This window comes from Brachionichthys hirsutus, chromosome 2 (genome assembly GCF_040956055.1).
Source record: "Brachionichthys hirsutus isolate HB-005 chromosome 2, CSIRO-AGI_Bhir_v1, whole genome shotgun sequence".
Lineage (NCBI taxonomy): Eukaryota > Metazoa > Chordata > Actinopteri > Lophiiformes > Brachionichthyidae > Brachionichthys > Brachionichthys hirsutus.
The window spans coordinates 15,601,448-15,616,887 of NC_090898.1; the positions used below are offsets into that span (position 1 = coordinate 15,601,448).

Here is a 15,440-nt window from a genome sequence, read left to right on the forward strand (position 1 = left end):
TATAACTGTTCTGCGTAGCGCGTGCGTAAAGTTTGAGAGAAAAAAAAAAAATCAACGAGAAAAACAATTAAAACACATTTAATGTGATCAAAACAATCAGAAACAGCGACTGCTGTCAAGCCCCCCCCCTCCCCCCCAGTAAAGAAGCGTGACCTCCACCAAGGATACAAAAATAAATGACCTTCAAGTGTTGTGATTAAAGATTTAAACGTCGCCGTGTTTTATTTATATTATTAAAAAGGTATTAAAAGCCAACGTCGCCGATGGGGCTGCATTCTGTCCCATAACCTTTGGCCTCCGATCCGGCGCGTTCCTGCAACGTCTCCAAGGTCAAGGTCATGAAGCGTCCTCTACGCGTGGGACATGACTCAACGGCGTTAGGACACGGCGCAGGTTTTGTCTTTGTCCTTCGCCCCGAGACTGTTCGCCCGCCTCCGCCTCAGGCTGCCCCTCAGCCCCTTGTCCCTCTGCGTCTCCTCCCGTCCCCCCCGTCCGTCTTTCGCCACGTCCGGTCGTTGCCCCCGGAGCTGCGGCGGCAGCGGGATGGGCTGCCCGAGGAAGAAGCCCTCCTCTTCCGAATCCGAGGAGGAGGAGGAGCAGGTGGAGCAGGAGTCCTCGTGTCTGCGCCGGCCGGACTTGAGGCTCAGCGAGGGCGCGCCGGCGGATCCTCTCTCGCCGCTACAGTCCAGCGCGTCCAGCCGGGGACGGTCAGACCTGCAGCGTCTGGAGCGCCCCCCCGCTTCGGGGCCGAGAGCGGGGTCGGACGGGGCATGACGACGGCCCCGCCCTCGCCGCTGGTGGTACGATCCATCTGATCGGGAGAAGGAGAATTTTACTGCATTCACATTTCCGTAGCAAAACGTGTCAGACTAGCGACCGGGCTGAAGAATCCGTCTCTCACCCAGCAGATCCATCTGTGGCGGGACGCCCTTCTGCAGGTTCAGCCTGCTCCCAAAACCTCCCCCGACCCCCCCCTCCTCCTCCTCCTCCTCCTCCTCCTCCTCCTGCCGACTCCCCTCGCTCTCCGGCGGCTCCTCGGCGTTCCCCTCTTCGTACTCGCCCCCGTCGACGGAGTAGCTGCTGCTTATCGGCTCTCTGAAGCTGACCCTCGCCGTGCTGCCGCGGGTCATCGGGGGCAGAGACTCCGTTTGGGGGATCTTCGGAGGCGGAGGCAACCCCCGGGGAGACGCGTCGCGCGATTTCAGGGGGAGAGGGGGCGGCAGGGCGGGCGGGCTGTCGGGCGGGGAGTCGATGCGGTTCGTCCGTGAGTTTTTGAGGGGGGGGAACGCTGGAGAGTGAAGTCAGACGGAAACGACGGAATCAGGACAGCGCGAGGAGAGAACGCGCCGTTTCATAGAAACGCCCGGTCCCGATACCTTGCACGACTTGGTTTGTCCTTTCCACCCAGTTCAGACGGTCTTTAGCGGTGGACGTCCCTCTGGAGTTGAGACCCGCTGGCCCAGCGTCCCCGTTTAGCTCCTCTTGGATCTGAACGCCGCAGACGGGCGGTTCGGCGCTACGGTCGCCCGGCAACAGGCCGTAATGCGGCGGGTCGCTGGGCCAGGATGGGCCGAACCCATTCCCGAGATGAATGTGGGGCAGAGGCGAGTAGGAGCCCCTTCCGCGGGGGGGGCCGCCGGCCGAAGGGGTTCCGTTCTGAACCGGGGCGGTGCAGCGAGCGGTGCAGTGAGGACCTGAGAAAAGAGCGGGGACATCAAAGTGTGAGGACGGCGTCCGTTTCAACCCGCGGGGGGGGGGGGTGACTCACGCTACCGCGGATACCTCCGTTCGCCGCTGCAGCGCGGACGAAGTCTTTCTCAGGCGCGGTGGGAGGTTTGGCGCCCTCTGGCGGCTTCAAAGGAGAACCGCACTTTGGCTGCCGGCGTTTCTGCTGAGGCGTTCGGCTCTGCAGCGCCGAGTCACAGGAGTCGGAGTTGTCGGGGTCGTCGCCCAACGAGCAGGCCCTGGAGCAGAAGATCAGCCCCCCCCTCGGGAGGAAGGGGCGCCCCAGCAGAGGCAGCCGGCAGCGGGCGCAGCAGAAGCACGACTCGGCGGCGTGCCAGTGCTGACCCTCGTACGTCATCTGGCCCTGGTCGATACCTGGAGAGGGGATTTAGCGATCACAGCCGTTTGGAACGCCGGCGAGCCGACCAGGAGCGAGCGTCTTCGGACCGGTACCTATGTGTTCTCCGCAGGTGTCGCAGTACTCGGCGTACGCCGACTCGTAGCAGGAGCAGCAGTACGGGCGACTCGCCCTCATGATGTAGCGCCGGCCGCCCAGCGCAGCCTCGCATTCGAAACAGCAGAAGTGCGTCATGTGCCAGTACCGTCCTTCTGCCTCCGTGCACTCGTCTGCTAGAATAATCTGGGGGGGGGGGGGGGGTCACAGCATGGGTCTACAACCGGGCTCAAAGGGCCGGGAGCGAGGCGGGCGAGGCGGTCACCTCGTCGCAGGCCTGGCACCGGGGCTTGAGCCGCTCGGCGTGGTGCCGGCCGCAGTGGATCTGCCCGTCCTGGTGGAAGTAGATCAGATCCACCAGCAGCTCGCTGCAGGCGGCGCACTGGAAGCACTGGGGGTGCCAGCAGCTGCCGGGCCCGGCCCGGCTGGCGAACACGGCGATGTCGCCGCCGCAGATCTCCCTGCCGCACTGGGAAAACACATTTGGACGGGGAGGGGAGGGGGGGTGAATGGTGAAGGTTAAACTTTCGTTTCCTCATACTGCCTTGTAATCATTAAACCCCCCCCCCCCCAGTGGGCCCTCAGCGACGCCGGCACCGACGAGCTCCAGCGTAACAAAATAAATGCTAGCTCTGCTAGCTCTCATGCGTTTGATGCGGCTGCTCTGGCTGCTTCTCGCGCATTTGATGCGGCTGCTCTGGCTGCCTCTCGTGCGTTTGATGCGGCTGCTCTGGCTGCCTCTCGTGCGTTTGATGCGGCTGCTCTGGCTGTTTCTCGTGCGTTTGATGCGGCTGCTCTGGCTGCTTCTCGTGCGTTTGATGCGGCTGCTCTGGCTGGTTCTCGTGCGTTTGATGCGGCTGCTCTGGCTGGTTCTCGTGCGTTTGATGCGGCTGCTCTGGCTGGTTCTCGTGCGTTTGATGCGGCTGCTCTGGCTGGTTCTCGTGCGTTTGATGCGGCTGCTCTGGCTGTTTCTCGTGCGTTTGATGCGTTTGATGCGGCTGCTCTGGCTGGTTCTCGTGCGTTTGATGCGGCTGCTCTGGCTGCCTCTCGTGCGTTTGATGCGGCTGCTCTGGCTGGTTCTCGTGCGTTTGATGCGGCTGCTCTGGCTGGTTCTCGTGCGTTTGATGCGGCTGCTCTGGCTGGTTCTCGTGCGTTTGATGCGGCTGCTCTGGCTGGTTCTCGTGCGTTTGATGCGGCTGCTCTGGCTGTTTCTCGTGCGTTTGATGCGTTTGATGCGGCTGCTCTGGCTGGTTCTCGTGCGTTTGATGCGGCTGCTCTGGCTGTTTCTGAGCTCCACGCGGGCCTCATGAGGGGAATCTGTTCGCTGACCGTGACACAGACGGGCGTCGTACCTGCTTGCAGATCGCTCCCGTCATCGTTACGGGGAAGAGTCGGACGACGCCTCTGCCCAGGTTCTCCCTTTTCCTCTGCTGGCTGAACAGGCGGAACTCCTTCTTCTCCTCGTCGCGCAGGGAGCTGCAGTACTGCGGCTGCAGGGGAACACACGGGACCGAGGCTCGCTCCGTCAAAGCCCGACTTTCACTGACGGGGTCAAGCTGAATAAGATTCACCCTCCGTCCCCCCCCCGTCCGCCTGGAGGTGAGCGAAGGCCCCGAGGATGGGACTCACCTCTTTCTGGGCGTGCCCAAATGAAATAGGGAATATTTTGTCGACTGGCTCATAAGGCGATCAATAAAAAAAAGAACTCGCAAAGCTCCGATGTAAGATCGAGCATCAACGACCGTCAGAAGAAACTTTGACTTTATTGCGCTCGAGTGTTTGCGAGTGTTGGTCGCCACGCTTTGAACGGCGGGGGGGGCGGGGCTACCTCGCTGTCGTGGGCGGGGAGCTGGTGCAGCAGCTGTTTGATTCGGTATCTCTCCCCCGGGCTGTTCACGTAAGGCACCCTGTCCTCCGGCAAGCAGCTGAAATACTGGTAGACCTGCAAGAGGAGACGGTGAAGACCCAAACGGCGGCGGTCCGGTGGCGTGGAGCCGGTCCACGGCGCTCATACGCCACCTGTTCAGGCTTGAGACCGGGCGGGACCCACGCGTACTCCTCGGGGGCGCAGCCCGAGTCGTCGTCCGAGATGGATTGCCTCTGGAAGTCCGCCACCAGCTTCGTCATCATCTTCTCCAGCTGGCCCGGTACGGAGCGCACGGCGTGCTCCTCCCGAGAACACTTGCAGTGCACGCAGATCTTCCTGTGGAGACGAGGGCGGGTTCGGGTGCGAGTGGATGTGACAAATGCGTCTCCGTTAGGATTGCATAACGGACCGCCAGCTGGCACTTCGTCCCAGAACCCAACGCCCACCCACACACGCGCCGGAAAAGGCTCAAATCAAGCGCTCCCAAGTGCGTGAGCGTCTTAAGAAACGCGACCCCCCCCCCCCATGAATCTCAATGCTTCATGTTCCTCGTTCTGGATCTGCTGAGCCACTTGGACTACCAGCCTTTTGTAGCCTCGGCCCAGAAGTCATTCCAGACACGGCCCACGGGCAAACGTTGAACCGCGGCATCTCGCTAACGCTACGCGTCCCGAACACGCTGAAGCGCTCGATGCGTCGGGACAGACCCGAACGCGAGGCCGGCAGCAGACAGCAGCGCACATGCTTTAGATTACATCTCGACTTCCAATCTTTTGTCTCGGCCTGAATGGAAGGAGCAGAACCCAAAAGACCAACGGATAAAATTACACTCTTTTGGTTCCATGCGACCCGAATTCCTGCGCCTTTTTGTTTTATTCTCTCACGGCCGTGCAGGGCCCATTCAGGACGGAGAACGCAGCCTTAATAAACAGAATGGAACCTTTATTTACACGCTTTATAGGTTCAGCCTGTTTGTGTGCGTGTGTGCTTATTTAACACAGAGAAACACAACGTCCATCTTTGATGGAAAGCGGCCGCGATGCGGAGACGGGAGGAGACAATCACAGCGGTAAGGCTTAATCTGATTAGAGACTGACGGGATTAGACTAAGCGAGAGACCCGGCCAGCTGGGGAGTCACTAAAAGGTCAGAAGGAGAGAGTAAAAAAAGAAAAAGAAATTGTAGTTTTTACACTGGTAAAAATGGCGTGCAGGGAATGTCGCTCTCGATCCGAGCGCAACTCTGCCAAAAGGTAAACACGCGGAGCGGGAAGCAAACATTTCCTGTTTCCTGCTCAGGTAACAGGCGGCGCCGGTGGCGTTTAAGAAGGCAGCGGTTCCTACCTCCAGCCGTGGACGCGGAAGCCGGGGCACCGGTCTCCGCAGCGGGTGCAAGGCTGCCCTCCGTCCGGGTCCTCTTCCTCCAGCTGGAAACACAACGCAACGTCCCTTCAGCGTTCATGGTTTCATACGACATCACGTCCTCGCATATCTGTAACACTTTATTTACAACCTAAAGGTTTGTCATGCCGAAGAGGTGAGAGAGGAAAATACAAAATAGTACCATAAAGTCATTTTTAAAGCACCCGAGTGCGAATCAATTCAGATTTAGATCATCTGTGCACCAAATTTTACAAAGTCATTAATGGAATTTGCTTAAATATGCTTCCTTTCTCATTTGCAGTGAGTGCTAACCTGCTAGTTAGTCAAACTGAATGCTTAGCTCTGAAGCTTGCAGTGAGTGCTAACCTGCTAGTTAGCCAAACTGAATGCTTAGCTCTGAAGCTTGCAGTGAGTGCTAACCTGCTAGTTAGCCAAACTGAATGCTTAGCTCTGGAGCTCTGGAGCTTGCAGAGCTCGATTGCTGCAGCCTGCAGGCCTCTTTTTAGGGACGAGAGGAAGGAAGCAGGCGCAGGATGAGAGCTGCGCCCTTTCCCTCTCCGTGCAGCCGCTTTGTCGCCACTTTCTTTTTTCCGGACGCCTTAACTCCAGGACTATCCGGCTGCCTGCCCGAACCTTCGGAAAATACGTTTCCAAGCTGTGTCAGAACTAAATCCTGGAACCACCATTTGTCAGAAAAACCTTAATCCATATAAAGACCTTTGACAAATTGCTGCCTTGAGAATCCCGAGAGATATTTTGATATTAATATCAGTCATTTAGGAAACATCAAAATGAAATATATCTTTATTTTGGCGAATGTGGATCCATTTTTCTCCGAGATGTAACTTTCCTTTTGCAGATGTGAGATCCGTTTGAATCAGCGTATCACTTTTGAACATTTCGATTAAGACCTATTTCAAAAGCTGAAAATGCGATCTCGAAATTTCGTTAACTCCTCGGGCAGAGATTTTCCCGCCCTACGAGAACTTTCATCGGAAACATGGAGAACTTTTCCAGATAGCCTGGGAAAAAAGAACTGCGGCCAATCACATAACCCATTTGGTTTTCCCAAAAACAAATCCATAATCGCTGCGCGTGCAAAAAACAAATCCAGTGCAGACGTGCGATACAGCCGAGCCCCCGCGTTTACCTGCTCAGGTGTGCTTTTCACCTCTTTCCTCAGGTTGAACAGAAGCTCTAACGACTTTCTTCAAGGCGAGCCGGGTTTCTCCTGTCGATGCATTACAGCGCTTTGATTAGCGTAGCATTTGCTTCGCTAATCTCACCGATAGGAGGGTTAGTGTAAACTGTAAAGGATCCCGGCGCTTCACGAGTGCATGAATCACTTCCTGCACCATTCGGAGGCGTTTCTCTTTGATGTTCGAGGCCGTCGGTCTGACGTAGAGACGACTGCAGCCTGTTCTGGAGGAACATGAACTTGTTAGTCCAGAACAGGCCTACCAGCCTGTAAACTATCATTTACAGGCTGGTTCTAAATGCCGCACTGCTCGCTGCCTGCAGTGGGATCGGCCTTCTTTTTTTTCTGCGCTGCTTTATTGATGATCCCGACTTTGATATTTCTTTAACTTAAATGTGAGGATTATCAGGATGGGCTGAATAAAAGGCGGGTTGCCTATAAAAGGTAACTCCACCCGGGGCACGACAGGGCGCTACCGGCTCAGGGTGGGGAAATGAAACGACATTACAAACCTACTTTTACCGTCTCGGTCTCACGTTGCTCGACTGTTTGGACCCGTTTCGTAAAGTGAAGCCTAACATTATTATCAACTTTTCATTACTTGCTTGGAGTGGGATCAGATGACTCCAGCAGCGTTTGTGAACCCATAAATTACGGCGTCATTATTCTCCTTCGTGCGATAACACATTTGGAAACGGACACCAGTTCAGACGCTTATTACTTTGGAAGAAGGCCCAACAGAAACGGAGCCTGAAGTCGAGGGCGAACGCGAAACGCTGCAAAAATGATTTGAGATTAGAGACGCAGCAGGTATGAGGTGATTAATCATATTTATTAAGGCGTATAAATGTTGGTTTCTAGGGAGTGTGGGTAATGGAAACTTTATTTACACACAGTTTCATTACGTTGAATGACAGCGTTAATAAAAACCAGAATAACTCAAACATCATCTGATGAAAAGAGCCAAGACTTTAAGAAACGCCGTCTGAGCCGACGTGGACGGATTTAATCAGGCTGGGTTCGAAGTAGAAGTTATTGTGAGAGTGGGGCGTGACGTTAAAAGACGGCGTCCTGGAAGTCAGAGCGAAACGGACTCGAAGGTTTTTTACAAAAGAGAAACTTTGCGTCTCAACAACGCGGCTTTAAGTTGGACGCGGCGGGCGTGGCGGCGGGCGTGGCGGCGGCGGCGGCGGAGCCTCGTCTAAACTACGAGTCAGAAACGCGTTCACGAGTTCACGTCAGGCCGGCGTTTCACATCAGCTCCTTTGTTTTTCGCGAAGTGGGGTATAGGGTTCAGTCACATGACCCCCCCCTGGGTCTGCTGGAACGCCGGCTCGCTGCCAGGTAACCAGGTAACCGGGTAACCGGGTAACCGGGTCAGGCGTGTTGCATCCGAGGGAAACCGCACCGATTTACATAAAGTCAGATTTTGCGTCTCGTCTGCGAGAGCTTAAACTTTAACAGAAGGGGTCAGAGGTTGACGCACGTCTCCTGGTGGGACGGGATCAAACAGCCCCCCCCCTCCCAACGCTATGGGACGCAGCGCTGCTTCCTGCTCCCAAGGTCCCAACTCGTACAATGTTTAACGAAATGCAGATTTATTCCTGCCGGTGCCGAGACGCTTGGAAACGTTTTTTTAAAACTTATTATTGCTTATTATTACTGCCATTACCTACTACTACTGCATTCTTTGTCAAGAATGCCCATATGCAAAATGAAAGTACCTCAAAAGTCAGCAGCAAATGGAAGAACTAAATCAAATGTAACGATCTACTTTTGTTTTCCTACTTTATCTCAAAATATACATTAACCTCCAATATTCCAATAGCAGGGCGGCGTCACCAGTCGGCTCATCTTATTTGGATTGGACGATTGGGTTGTTTTTTTCTGATATTGGGAAATTGTTTTAAAGGCCATATATCTCTGGTGAAGATATGCTTCTCGAAGAATCTGCATCAGTTCACGGATCTACCACGAAATGGAATCAATTCGTCCCTGGACAAAGATGCAACACGGCTCAAAACGTCATTAAAATTCAATGGGGGAACATCCAGAGTGATAAAGATGCTAACATACAAGCTAAGAGAGCTAAAAGCAGCAGTCTGGACTCAGCCAGATGTTTCAACAGCTGCCGCTCCGCCTCAAAAACAGGCTTAAGGTGTCCAGGGGGGGGGGGGGGCAAGACAACGTTTTGGGCAAAACGTCCAACACGGGCACCGATTTAAGTCAACATCAACAAACCCAGACAGGCAACACACAAGTTAAGGCGTTAAAGTCAGCAGATCACAACCTGCCCAGGTAATAAATGACGTAGGCAGACCCCTCCCGGAATACCTGAGGCGCCCGAAAAGACTCGAGAAACAAAGAATGTTAAAAGTATCAGACATTTAACACGAGCTGCGTGACTTTAAATGTAGGAAACGAGTAAAGATGAAATGTTTTTATAACAAATAAAAGGAGCTCCTCCCGACGCAACGGCCAGGTGACGGCGGGACGGACGCTTCCGAGGCGTTTCACGAGCCGGAAAGTTCGTTTCAAGTCTCCTTTTTAACCCGACTCGGACGAAGACTTTTAATAAACTGCATCCAGGTTCCTCGGCGAGTTCGCGGAGTTGTGGAATTCATTCCGGAATAAAAGCACAAACACAACTCACTCACCGAGCGGCTCGACCGGCGCTTTTTGGACCCGCGCAGGAACATGACGTCGGTTGGATTTTAAACACAAAAATGAGTTTCCAGGTGAACAAAAACGGTGAAGAAGCAAAGACGTCTGATTGTTTTAGGTCACCGTTTGCGTTGAAGTACTTGAGATCCCCCACAGAGGCAGACTCCTCCCCCCGCCTGAGCTTCGACAAAACAGAAAGCTAGCGGAACTGGAAAACACGCGACTTCCGGTATTTCAAAATAAACTACACGGAAGCGTACAATTGGAGAACTCTGTATTTCATAAGCAGATTTACGTCTAAATCTAGGTCATGTTTAGTAATAACTCTTATCAATATAAACTGGTTGTTCTTGACTGATTTGTTTTTTAAGTAAGAAAAAGTATGTGAGCCCTCATTGACAATGATTCTGATGTTTTTGTTTATTTTTTTTATTATATCTTTTTGTTTAACTGTTCGAATAAAAATAAAAATAATTAATATTGAAGAAATATGAACTTTTTTACAAATTTGCACAAGCAAAACAAACTTGAAAGTAAACACAGTGCTGTGTAATCAGAGCTGGGACAACCTGAAATCTAAATTCTTAGCAGATGACTGGCTTGCTGCTTTTACCTTGGAGGTGGGAGCACCCCCCCCCCCCCCCCTCCATCCAGTATGCAGAGACCTAAACCTCCAGGCTCCCTCCTCCTGATGAACACAGGCAGCCGACGCTCCCAAAGATCGGTTTAAACCTCTCCCAGATGCCACAGAAGCACATTTGTATACAAACTCTTCTCTCGCAACTTCAGAATCTTTTGCATTCAGACCATATTTAGTATTTATTCATGCAGCTGGTTCAAATCAGGTAACCGAGGATGCAGAATAAATATTCTTAAATAAATATTTAGATGGATGAGCACAGATGTGCTTGGGTGGGATTTCATCGTTACCTCGAGGCTGCGGCAGCAGCACCGACACGGGGAATGACTTTAGTAGCAGGAAGACACCGAACAAAGGATTAACATTCCAATGTTGGTCTTTAGATTGCACGGATAAGAGGTTGGATCCATTGGAGCTTAAAGGCTACAGCTGAAGCAGAGTAGGAAATATCTCAGAATAAGAATCATGGGGATAAAACGTGTTAAAACTCACTGCGAGAGTCTTTTACATACTCGACTCGTACAAGCTGATAGTCTGTCGCCATCTAGCGGACACTCAGAGAAGACATGCTGGATCTCAAATACATGAACACTTTGAGCTTCAGAGTCCTTGTAGTGGCAATGGCTTTTATTTCCCAAAAGAAGGCTGCTTCAAATTTTGAAATCAGTTTACAATCTCATTATGTAAGAAAAATTAGTAATTCAATGTTTTACGTCGGCACAAAACCACTCGCCTGGAGGAGACCTTTAGAGAGCGTATTCAGTCTGTGAGAACATGAAGCGACGCTTCTTCATCTGTTTCATTAAAGGAACATCTTTAGTCGACAAAAAACACGGAAACACAGGGAAGTACTGCTGATCGGTATAAAAGGTACTTTGAAAATGTGTTACAGATGCAAACAGGAAAACGACAGCCTGAACAAGAGTTAGAAGTAGAAACATGAGCACGATGAGGTTGCTGGTTAACGGCTGCCTACAACGACGTCCAACGAACAACGACTAGCAGAGAAACAGCCGGAACATTAAGGAGTGAACAAAAGCATTTCATCGAGACTTTAAAGCAACTTCAAGGAATGTTTTCCTCTTTTTTTGTGTGTGTGTGTGTGTGTGTCCCGGACCGGTGTCGATTTGTGAATGAAAGCCGAATGACTCCATCTCCCATGAGCCTCGCCACCCGTCGTGGAACGCATCTCCACCCGCCTAGCGATGAGTACAAAGGCCGACATAACACCTGGAATTAGTTTCGCCTGGTGTTATATTTATACCCAGATATATATATCAGTGTATTTCTGAAATAAATGTGGCAGAGGAAGAGGAAGAGCTAATCCGTTCAGGTGTAATTCTCTCCACACCTGTGATTCTTTTTTTTTGGGGGGGGGGGGGGGGCTCTTAGTCGATCTTTTTCTTTGCCAATAAGAACAAACTAAAACTTCACACAGAACGCTCTGCTAGCAGGCTAACGCGCTACGCATTGAAGAACTTTGCCTGCGGTTCGGGGTCGACTAGCGAGTCCTTGCAGCGGCTTTAAGGCGCCGGAACCCGACCGGAACACGACCGGAACCCGACCGGAACACGTTTGTTTGAGGAACCCGACTGAGAATACAGAATAAAACAAGCACGATTACGATAAACGACGTCGAAAGCGCCCGTTCGTCTGCGCTCCGTTCGTTACCAGGAGACGCGCATCAAAGGCGCCGCTCGATGACATCAGCCCCGGCCAGTATTTACAGTTTTCCCTTTGTAAGCAGTGGTACACTGAGGTTGGATTAAACGGCTATGACCCCCCCCCCCCCCCCACCCCTTCCCGTCCTCTGATCCCCTCCCACATTGACTTCTGCTCAAGCTCCTCTTTGCTCTCCTGCCGTGTTCTTCTGTGCTTCGGAGTGTTTAAACTCCTTCATCTGCAAAGAAGAAGAAGAAGAAGAAAAAACGTCATTGGAAACAGGAAACCAGGCGGATCCCTTCTTGTATTTGGAGCGTGAAAGAAAGCGCCCCCCCCCCTCACCGGTGGCGGCCGGGGTGTGCTGCCTGGTGCTCTTGATTTGCAGGAAGATGGTGTAGGTGTCGTAGGCAAAGAGGACGCCGGCGATCAAACCGAATACCTGAGAAACGACAAAAAAAAAAAAAAAAAGTGTTTGAAGATTCAAATCAGCAAATCACGTCGGTTCTTGATCCGACCGAAAAAAGGGGGAGGGAAGTACGCGGCGTGAAGAGAGATAACGATCCTCCAATAGCGGCATTCTCGCTCGGCAGATAAAGACAAGCAACACTTTTATTATGAAGTCCATGGAAGCGAACTGACCCCGCCCGCGATGCGAGCGCCGTCCCCGCCCGCGCCGATAACGCAGATCAGAGAAGTGATGAGGTAAAGGACGGCGCCGATGGCGGCACGGAACAGGTCCTGTGGGGAAACAGGGAAGCAGAAGGTGAGGCGGCGAGAAGCCTCGCGTTGGCGTGGCCGGTGCCGGAGGACTCACGCTCCAGACCCAGTTGACCACTTGGAACTGCTTGTCCAGCTCCATCATGAAGACGCCGAAGAAGATCATGGCGAAGACCATCTCGCAGATGGCCACGGCGGAGTATCCTCCGGCCTGGGACGCGGCGTAGCAGATGATGACGATGAAGCTGACAAGCTAGGAAAGAATCGGGGGTTATTCTGGAATTCGATTAAACAGAATCTGCTCCTGTAGAAGAAGTAAAAAAAAAAAACGCCGTCAATCACGCGGCGCTCCGTTCTCAGATTTACTGCACGTTTGTCCGTAAACGTGTTTTTCCATAAAAGGGAGAACAAACAGGAATTTCTCTCGGGAATGTGGGGAAATCGTAACCGTGTGCAGCCTACGGCCGCAAACGCTTCCTTCAAAGCCGCCTTTGTGGCGGCCCTGGAGCCGTGTGGGCGGAGCCATTTACACGATGTAAGACAGCTGTGAAGGCTTCGATTCACACGGAGACGGCGAGGACACTCGGCCCGCCGCCTCGTCCTACGGTACATCGTACCCCGCCCACTAAACGTACTTACATAATTTCATTAATGAAATAAAATAAGTGTGTAGATATTTCACATCACCAAATATTTACAAAACAGTCCAAAACAGGACATTTATTCCGGGTCAGGCACTTCTTTTATTCTTGGAGCACTTCCTGTATAAACTCGACGCTAAAAATAAAAAGCACGTCGGACATTTGTGTGCGGCGGCCGTGGAATCGCCGCAGTCCACGCGATACATGCGTGACGTAAGAGGCTCCACGCCGGCCCCCGCATCGGTCGCCGCCGCCTTGCCCGCCCCGCCCCAAAAACGTCCACCCGGCCCAGATGCATCAGAGGCTCGTGTGTTCTCGGGACTGGCACTGGCCGCTCGGAGGGGCAGCGGGGCGGCCGAGGGCGAGGGCCCCCACACAAAAGAGGCTCTATTCGGGGCGAGGGCCCGGCTGCTCTGAGGGCAGAGGCTACCGGGGGGAGGGGGGGTAGCCTCCCAGCTGTAGGAGCTATTCACATCGGCGTAACGAGCCCGGCTGGAGGGGAATCGGCTAATAATAGTCGGCAGGAACGCGAGAGCCAGGAGCGAATCCACGGTGCCGAAACACGGCAAACAGCAACGGTTGCTAGGGGAAGTGGGCGGACATTCTTTTTGTGTTTTTGCTGTGATTTTGAGCATTTGTTGGTGCAGTAAAGCTTCTGACGCGTGTGTGGAAAGTTCGGCTTTATTCCCCCCCCCCCACCCCCCCGCTTTTCCTTTTTCCAGTCACAGGAGTCCGGATCCCGTTTGTTTTGTAGTCCTACTGTTGAGATACACCCAGCGAGCGCGTGACTCATCCCGGGTTGGCAGACACGCCCACGAGAGTGACGTGGGGCGTGTCCATCGCGAGCGCCGTGCCCTTCAGGTGTGACAGGAAGACTAAAAAAAAAAAAAGCGCGGGCAGGGCATGGGAATGCTGCGGTCCACACCCCCCCACCCCCCCCCCTCCAGAGTACTCGGAGCCGTCCCTCGATTCGAGCATTCGCTGTTCTCAAACTTCACACACACATGGGCTGGAATTTCCATTACCTCTGAAAAGGGGGGGGGGGGGGGGGGGGAATAAATCCCAAAAGTGGGCGGGCCAGTGACCGCCGGGATCCGAGGTCCACACAGAGTAATGAGGGTGGCAAACCCCCAAAGTAGGAACCGTCGCAGGGATTCAACGGATCGATCCTATGAGATACGGAGAAAACCCCCAGGGAGGGGGGGGGGGGGGGGGGAACAAACAGGAAGTGGCTTCCGGTATGCGCCAAAACAAAAGTCCTGCAACGTTTATCAGAGCGTTACAACCGATATGACTCGGTCGTTACGCGTGCGATCATATTGCGAGATCGTTGGTGTGTTGAATTGAACATTCATACCGTGATTTAATATACGTACGTCGTGCATCGCCATGTTGGTTTAGGGCGTATCGCGCAGCCCGACTCCGCTTTTATCCTCCATCGATGCATCAACCATTTACAAATACACATGCATTATACTGGCTATTATCGGTGGCAGCCAACACACACACACACACACACACACACACACACACACGCCCTTCCAAATATATATTCCAACTTCCCAGATCCGGGATCTGGATCCAAAGCGTGTGTCTTGTGCTGGAGCGTCCTGATTGACCAAATGAAGCCTCCCTAAGTGAAACGGCGTTGAGGAGAACGCACGGGCGTGAAACGCAAACGACAGCAAAGTTGTGAAACCGCCGGTTTCTGGACAGGAAGTGGTTGCAGGAGCCCGGAAGGCTCGACCCCACTCGTGGCGCTCGCCTGTTTCTGTACGATGCGTACGTTCCTCTTACCTAAATCCAGATGTGGAAAGGTCTTTACGAGCGTCTACGTCTCAGAGTTTTGGCATCGATTGCATTTTCTCCTCTCCATATTTGGACTACTCCTCTGCAGCAGGAGGTGATAAGGAGAAAAGGAGGCGCCTAGCAACGGTCGCTGGGTCGAGTTTAACCCACGTGAGCTGCTCGGGATTTGGCTCTTAGGTGCACCCCCCCCCCCCCCCCCCAAAGTGACAGGTGGAACCCTTAATTCACCTCTATTCACCCTCACGCGGCACGTGTGGCTGCTTTTAAGATAAACCAGATGAGAAGATGTAAAATAAATAAAATAAAATAATCACGCAAACCACATTAACTAGCTATAGTTACAGGCTGCCTACCCCCCCCCCCCCGGGTCAGAGTGAACTTACTATTTCTGCGGCCAGGATCGTCCCCTTCCGAGTCCTCACGTAACTTTTCAGCTTGTCCGGGCAGCTAGCGCCGGAGTTGGACGCGTTTGCGTCAGCCATTCCGTAATAACCGACTAATTACGACACTACGATTCGATGAACCAACTTGACCGCGCGCCGAACGACTGACTGTAGCTGTTTTTAGCTAGCTCCCGGGTTTTTTTTTTTATTCCTCCAATGCGGATGAATCGACGAAGGAAAGCCTCGGGGCGGTGGGTAGGCGGGGATGGAACCCAGTAGTCGAGCTCCGCGTCCGCCAC

At 53.1% G+C, this 15,440-nt stretch overlaps 2 protein-coding genes across 3 annotated transcripts in view; both read right to left on the reverse strand.

Annotated features, from left to right (window-relative positions):
- Window positions 1-152: 152 nt before the first annotated feature.
- Window positions 153-9,324, reverse strand: prickle3 (prickle homolog 3). The gene is made up of 11 exons (XM_068747877.1): window positions 9,283-9,324; window positions 5,389-5,471; window positions 4,199-4,382; window positions 4,008-4,121; window positions 3,532-3,669; window positions 2,445-2,648; window positions 2,179-2,365; window positions 1,783-2,100; window positions 1,377-1,694; window positions 902-1,288; window positions 153-811 (listed from the first exon to the last, which is right to left on the reverse strand). The coding sequence occupies exons 1-11, from the start codon at window positions 9,322-9,324 to the stop codon at window positions 378-380; spliced, it is 2,409 nt and encodes an 802-aa protein (XP_068603978.1). The 3' UTR covers window positions 153-377.
- Window positions 9,325-10,372: 1,048 nt separating this feature from the next.
- The window catches only part of plp2b (proteolipid protein 2b), a 6,827-nt gene continuing 1,759 nt past the window's right edge, over window positions 10,373-15,440 (reverse strand). The window contains exons 1-5 of one of the 2 annotated variants that reach the window (XM_068749465.1): window positions 15,142-15,275; window positions 12,406-12,561; window positions 12,231-12,329; window positions 11,934-12,030; window positions 10,373-11,829 (exon numbers count right to left, since the gene is read on the reverse strand). In XM_068749465.1, coding sequence (XP_068605566.1) covers window positions 11,816-11,829; window positions 11,934-12,030; window positions 12,231-12,329; window positions 12,406-12,561; window positions 15,142-15,240 — 465 coding nt within the window. In that variant the 5' untranslated portion in view covers window positions 15,241-15,275 and the 3' untranslated portion in view covers window positions 10,373-11,815. Of the gene's footprint in view, window positions 11,830-11,933; window positions 12,031-12,230; window positions 12,330-12,405; window positions 12,562-15,141; window positions 15,276-15,440 lie in introns of those variants that run through there. The other variant, XM_068749473.1, reaches the window with a different exon arrangement.

Coding starts and splice junctions, on each gene's coding strand:
- prickle3 (XM_068747877.1), bottom strand. CDS start 9,324: ATGTTCCTGCGCGGGTCCAAAAAGCGCCGGTCGAGCCGCTCG. Junction 4,383..5,388: donor TTCCGCGTCCACGGCTGGAG/GTAGGAACCGCT, acceptor TCGTCTCCACAG/GAAGATCTGCGTGCACTGCA. Junction 812..901: donor GCCACAGATGGATCTGCTGG/GTGAGAGACGGA, acceptor TCTCCCGATCAG/ATGGATCGTACCACCAGCGG.